At 44.9% G+C, this 7,459-nt stretch overlaps 1 protein-coding gene across 1 annotated transcript in view; it reads right to left on the bottom strand.

The window, feature by feature from the left end:
• CCDC13 (coiled-coil domain containing 13) overlaps positions 1-7,459 on the bottom strand; it is a 78,771-nt gene that overhangs the window by 47,418 nt on the left and 23,894 nt on the right. Inside the window, exon 3 of the mRNA XM_006155402.3 lies at positions 4,180-4,328. Within this exon, the coding sequence (XP_006155464.1) occupies positions 4,180-4,328 (149 nt within the window). The remainder of the gene's footprint in view (positions 1-4,179; positions 4,329-7,459) is intronic.

Genomic DNA, 7,459 nt, shown 5'->3' on the forward strand with positions numbered 1-7,459 from the left:
CAAAATCATACACCCTCAAGAAAAAAACACAAAAAAAAAAAAAAAAAAAAGCTAAAAGAAAACAACCCATCAGCTGCCAGTAGTTTGTCACTGTGGCTTGGTTTAAAAACATGCTCTGAACCAGTTAGACTTTTCTCTCCCAAATGTGCTGCTGGAAATCAGTAACGGTGACTTCAGAGTGAGGACTGGATTTACGCAGTCTTCAGGGAGAGCTGGTGCTGACAGTCAGATGAAGCCTGAACAAGTCTGTCCACTGGCAGAGACAGCAAGAACCAGAGAACAATGGGACAGGCTGGGGAGGACAGAGTGGCCCAAGTGCGGCCTCCCTAGTCAGCAGGAGGACAGGTGCCTCTCCTGCGCCCCCTGCAGCCCATCAGCTTCTGTACAGCCTTACACAGCTGCCCCTTCTGCGGCTGAATCTTGAGCCAGGTGGAGAGCTTCTATTCCATTCCTCACCACGCAACGTCTGGTCTTCAGTGTGCTTTTTTGTTTTAGACAGAAGAGGCCAAGAATGAAGGGAGATACTCATGCTACCAAGGGCCTTTATGCTCAAGTAAAGATGGCCAACTAGAGATGCTTAATGCACTTCCCTCCCATGAAAAAGGACCAAAACGAAAGCAGCTTATATGAGCTGGAGTGCTAGAGGGAGAGTGCTGGAGTGTGGTGGGAGTGCAGTGGAGATGCCATGGAGCACAGAGGCTCGGTATGGCCTTGCAGAGAGGGGTGCAAAGCATTCTACGTCTCAGTCCCCCACTCAAGACCAGCTTAGAACTGGAAGGGACTTCCTATATCGGAGAGAGAGCGCAAGCAAGAACCCCCCGTAGACACCTTAGACAAATGAAGTCTTTACTGCAGTGGAATCTTGTAGCTTTCACAAACTGAGCCCCGTCTGCAGAGGAGTGGAGAAAGGGGTGGGAGAGAGAGAGAGAGACAGAGAGAGAGAGAGACAGAGAGAGAGAAAGAAAATTTCCCTGGAGGAGGAGTAGAAGCCATGTTGTACCCTGTCCTAACCAAGCTGCAACTGCACAAAGCCACCTTGTGACTATACTCGCCACTTGTGTCCCTCAGAAGGAGTGGCTTGGTGAGTAATCTGGCCTCCAGCCACCTGCCTGTGCCACCTCCCCTCCCCCCCATGCCCCATGGAAGCATTCAGCTGAGGCCCTCCCCATCCACACTTCACAGGAATGGTTGTGCCAGTGACTTTGCCCATAACTGTGGTTGCCAGGGAGCTGCCTGAGTACCCCTCTTCTCATGTCCTACAGGAGCAGCCAGCTGAAGAAACCATAGTGAGCCTACACTGCCTGAAACCAGAGCCAAGGCACCCTACCCAACCATCATCCTAGAACCCATCTACAGGAGGAAGTCATTCATCGCGAAGTCATCCTATAAAACTGATAGCTGTGCAAATATTAATGTGGGGACACAAGAAACATGAAAAGCAGGATAAGATGACATCCCGAAAAGAACGCAGTAATTCTCTAGCAAGAGACTAAAGAGAAGGAAATAAATGATACAAAATGCCTGAAAAGGAATTCAATAGAATGGTCATTTAAAAACGTTGTGAAATACAAGAAAAGGCAGATATACAACTCAATGAAATCAGGACTACACTACATGATCTGGATGAGAAATTCAACAGAGAGACAGATATCACACAAAAAGAAATACACAGAAATTCTGTAGCTGAATTCAATGAAAGAAAGAAATACAGTAGAAAGCTTCGACAATAGTTTTGATTAAGCTAAAGAAATAATTTGTCAACCTGAAGAATATCTTCCAGGATAGAACATATGATTAAACCATAAAACAAGCTTCGACACATTTCTGAAAATCAAAAACATATCAAGTAACTTTTCTGAAAAAAAAAAAAAAAGCAAAGATCAATAACAAGAGAAACTTTGGAAACTGTACAAATAACTTTAAAATTAAACCATATATCCTTCAATGACCACTACATCAATGAAGAAATTAAGAAGGAAATTTAAAGAGTTCTTGAAATAAATGAAAATGAAAACACAAAATACCAAAAGAAGAGGAATGTTTATGGCAATGAGAAGTTGAATCAATGCTTACATCAAAAAAGGAGAAAGATTCCAAATAAACAACATAGAACAAACCAAAACTAAAAATAGCAGGAAGAATGAAATAGTAATTATCCGAGCAAAAATAAATGAAATTGAGGCTAAAAAAATCAATACAGGGACCAGCAGATGGTGTAATGGTTATGTCACCGGACTCCCACATGGCTGACAGTGGTTCGAATTGCTGATTCAGTGGCTTGAAACTCACGTCAGGTCCATGTGTGCCCAAAATTCCAAGAGGAGAATGGAAGAGAAGGGGGCAGTAGTGCGGCCATCTCCCCAGGAGGTGATCTCTCTCTCTCTCTCTCTCTCTCTCTCTCTCTGGCAAGCACATGTGCCCCATAGCAAAAATCTCTCTCTCTCAAAAAAAAAATCAATACAAAAAAAAAAAATCAATAAAACAATCAAAAGTTGATTTTTGTTTACTTATATAAGAGCATAGATAAAGAAATAGGTAATACATTTTTGTTAAATACGTAGCTGCTCTTGTCAAACAATGTTAGCTGATAGATAGGCTAATCTGTTTCACTATAGCAACCATTACATTATGCTATGACTACTGCAAGGAGCCATATGTAACTCTGCATCTCTATGTATCCCCTAACAACATGTTGCAAACCTCAAATATACACGATAAAATTCATTTTTATTTTTTAAAAGAATTATTTATTTATTTCATCCCATTTGTTATTACTATTGCTTAACTTGATCAGAAAGAGACAGAGACAGAGAGAGAGAGAGAGAGAAAGGGAGAGAGAGAAAAAAAGACAGCTATGAACTATGGTTGGCCAGGTGGGAGTCTAGCACCTTAACCACCATGTCACCTGCCAGCCCCTATTTTATTTTATTTTATTTATTTATTTTTTCTTTTTTTGGAGACACTTTTAGTTATAGGGCGCGTGTGCTCGCCAGAAAGACAGAGAGAGACAGAGAGAGACAGAAAGTGAGAAATCACCCCCCCAAGGAGGATGGCCGTGCCGCAATCCCTTCTCCTCCATTCTCCTCTCGGGATCTTGGGCATACACACACGCACCCGGCGTGAGTTTAAGCCACGGGGTCCGGGACTCGAACCGCGGTCAACTACGTGGGAGTCCAGCAACATAGCCATTACGCTAACTGCTGGTCCCACCTCTATTTTATTTTTTATATAAAGCCTTTACTTTCAAAGCAGGGAGGGACACTCCAGCAGATGCTGTATCAGACTAGTTGTTCTCTTTAATTGTTTTATAAGCCACCTGGAGATTGCTTAATGGGCGTACGTGTAGCAGAACATAACCAGGGTCAATGTCCCCACCGGATCTGCTGGGCCAAGGCTCGGTCAAAATTATAACCGCAGGGTCAATGTCCAGCTCATTCATGACGCCAAAGTCATCCCTGGACCCGCAAAACCAAGGCCATCACTAGATCCATTGGACCAAAGTCTGCATTAACAGAATCCTGGTTGAGCCCAGACCTGCTGGGTCAAGGTCCAGCCTAGATCCTACTGAGGGTGGCAGAGTCCCAGGAAATCTTCCTAGAACAGTTGACTCCACTGTCTCAGCCACCCTTCTAGAGCAGCAGCAGCGGGCACTGCATAGTTAGTGCTGCCTCTCCTGGGACTTTTTTTTTTTTTTTTAAGAGGTTTTTGGTATAGGCCGTGTGCACTTGCCAGACAGACAGAGAGACAGAAAGCGAGAAATCACCTCCCAGGGATGATGGCCATGCCGCAATCCCTTCTCCTCCATTCTCTTCTTGGGATCTTGGGCACGCACGCACACGCACCTGGCATGAGTTTAAGCCACCAGGTCCGGGACTCGAACCGTAGTCGGCTAAATGGGAGTCCAGCGACATAACCATTACGCTAACTGCTGGTCCCTGTCCCACTGTTCTTTATGCTCCCATTTCCTGTTGTGTGAGTCTCCCCGGGCCCACCCTTCCTCTAAGCTCTCCTCCCTCCCAGGACTCATCTGAACAAACTTGAACACAACTGACCCTCGGCGCTCACACGTAGGTGCCTGCCCTCTGGAACCTGCTGTTTGCTTGCCTGCAGGCTCCGCGGCAGCTGACCCAGCCCACTGGGACTTCAGGACAAGGACTGTCGCAACGAGGGTGAAACTACCTGTAAAGGCAAGTCTGTCCTCTTCTATTTTCTTTTTGAGGTGTTTGATCTCAAAGTCCCTTTCCTTCAGCAGCTTATACAATCGCCCGTTCTCATCCGCTGTCTCTCTGAGCTCATTCCGAAGCTGTTCAATCTCGTCCTCAAGGACCCTGCAAGGCAAAGGCGGAATTACTGCTGCTTCACAGGGACTGGTCGGCAGGGTCAGGCCTCCACTGCCTGCGTGCAATATACCTGGGTCGGGTGCTAGCTGGTGATAAGCACTGGCTTGTTCCAAATGGGAAAGAGACGTTAAAGGAACAGACGAGAAGGGTTTCACATACTGTTCTTAGAACTGAGCAGTTAAGTACACATCAGCCAACTTCAACAGAGAGCCATAGAAACCGCCACCCAAGAGAATCCACATACTTTTTTTTTTTTTGAGAGGTTTTTGCTATAGGGCGCGTGCACTCGCCAGACAGACAGAGAGAGACAGAGAGACAGAAAGCGAGAAATCACCCCCCAGGGGGGATGGTCATGCCGCAATCCCTTCTCCTCCATTCTCCTCTCGGGATCTTGGGCACGCACGCACACGCGCCTGGCGTGAGTTTAAGCCACCGGGTCCGGAACTCGACTAGATGGGAATCCAGTGACATAGCCATTACGCTAACTGCTGGTCCCAAATCCACATACCTTTTAAGCATCCATGGAACATGCATGAAATTATATTACAGGCTACATAGGCAAACTCAGAAAATCCCAACTATACACCCTTTTCTCTAAAGGCAGTTGACTAAAATTAGAAAACAATACTTAAAAAAGATCAAAATAAAAAATAAAACTGAGGGACCTGCAGTTAGCGTAATGGCTATGTCACTGAACTCCCACGTAGCTGACCACGGTTCAGGTCCCGGACCCGGTGGCTTTGTAAAACACACTGGGTGCATGTACATATCCAAAATCTCAAAAGGAGAATAGAGGAGAAGGGATTGTGGCCATCCCCCTGGGGGGGTGATTTCTCCCTTTCTGTCTCTCTTTCTCTCTGTGTCTTTCTGGTGAATGCACGCGCCCTGTAGCAAAAACCTCTCCATAAATAGATAGATAGATAGATAAATCTGAAACCCCATCATGCATTGGGGTTGGAACTGAAAAAATAATTCCCAAAGTATGTATGAATAAAGAAACAATCATGACCTGCACTTAGAGTGGACTGACCAGAGAAGCTATATCAGCATTCGTGAAACAAGCTATCATTAAGGCCGTCAATTTCTTTCCATTGCTTTAGATGCATTTTACTAGTTTTGATGTAACTTATGCAGTACACACATACACACACACACACACACACATAACAGAGCCCAAACTGAGATTTTCTCTTTTTTTTTAAAGAATTATTTAATTTTATTTATTAATTCATTTATTTTCATTTGACCAGAGAGAGACACGCACAGAGAGAGAGAAAGAGAGAGAGAGAGAGTGGGAAAGTGAGAAAGCAAGTCACCAGGTCCAGGACTCGAACTGTGGTCGGCCATGTGGGCATATCCATGCCTTAATCACCTCGCCACCTGCTGGGTTCCCCAAACCAGGATTTTCTAAGCCTTAGGTTAAAGTTAGGACTCTAGATTTCAGGTGAACCTGACAGAAAATTAGAACTGGTTGTTGGTTTTGAACATTATAAGATGTCTCGCAAGGCTTTTTTCTGAACTATATTAATCTAGTTTAAAAACTTTAATAATGTATGAGTCTTTTCTAATAAAATATTCACATAATATCCAAAAAGTAGAATGACAGAGATATAGCTGATTACCTTTAATTAATTCCACAGAAATATTTAAAATTAAAAAACCTCAGGGGATCAACCAATCAAGCAGAAATTTGGTTCTTCAAAGCAAGTATTGCTTTACTATTGTCATTAATCCTGTCAATGATATGATCAGGGACCAGCAGTTAGCATAATGGCTATGTCACTGGACTCCTATGTAGCCCACCGTGGTTCAAGTCCCAGACCCGGTGGCTTAAACTCACGCCGGGCGTGTGTGCGTGCGTGCCCAAGATCCCGAGAGGAGAATGGAGGAGAAGGGATTGCGGTGTGGCCATCCCCCCTGGGGGGTGATTTCTCACTTTATGTCTCTCTGTCTCTCTCTCTGTCTGTCTGGCAAGCATACATGCCCTATGGCAAAAACCTCTCAAAAAATAATAAAATAAATAATATAATCATAGTTTGCCATGGTAAACAAAATGCTGAGTTTTTAGAAAGATGTTGCCAGCGAGTCAATCCAAGAATATGTTACTGAGCTGCACTGCAGTTTATTTACCTCTGGATTTACTTTAGTCAGGTTTGCACTCTATTCATTCAAAATAACATACAGTCCACTGCTTGGGCTTTTCCCAGCAACCCAATAATCACCCATCGCTTTCATAAGGACTCCTCCAATTTCTTTCACCCTGGGAAAACTCCTGTTTTATTTATTTATTTTTTAGAGGTTTTCGCTATAGGGCGCATGTGCTCGCCAGATAGACAGAGAGAGACAGAGAGACAGAAAGCGAGAAATGACCCCCTGGGGGGATGGCCACACCACAATCCCTTCTCCTCCATTCTCCTCTCGGGATCTTGGGCACGCACACACATGCGCCCGGCATGAGTTTAAGCCACTGGGTCCAGGATGTGAACCGTGGTCGACTACATGGAAGTCCAGCGACATAGCCATTACGCTAACTGCTGGTTCCACATAGAATCTTCATTAAATCTAGATGAACATGTCAGTGGCACATGGGGTGTTCTCGCCACACGAACTGTACTTTCCTCTGCTAAATTCATACGGTTGAAGTAGACAACTTAAACGGGGGTTCTTTCTCAGACCCAGATATTCTTTTGTCAATGCTAAATTTCTCACAAATGTCAGATGCGAGCCCCATGAGCTCCGGCCCGACAGTGCTGTCCAGTCTTCAGCAAAATCCAAGGTCAGCTAGATAGAGGCCCCGATCGTAAAGGGCACGGCCGCACACATGGCTTCATGGACAATTCAGTGGAGCGCTTCATGAGTGTCATCTTTGTTTACAAGAATGGGAGGAATCTGTACTTGGCTTCGGGATCATTAAGCCTCAGGGATTCAGTAAGAAAACTGGAGCACTGAACATTTCTTGGCATCTCGGCCCTTATTAGAGAATCCCTTCCTGTCAACTCAGGGTACGTGAGCCTTGGAAACAGAGTGACGGACGGGACCAGCAGTTAGTGTAATGGCTATATTGCTGGACTCTCATGTAGTCGACTGCGGTTCGAGTCCCGGGCTCAGTGGCCTAAAAT

Source organism: Tupaia chinensis, unplaced genomic scaffold (assembly GCF_000334495.1).
Source record: "Tupaia chinensis unplaced genomic scaffold, TupChi_1.0 Scaffold000451_2, whole genome shotgun sequence".
NCBI lineage: Eukaryota > Metazoa > Chordata > Mammalia > Scandentia > Tupaiidae > Tupaia > Tupaia belangeri.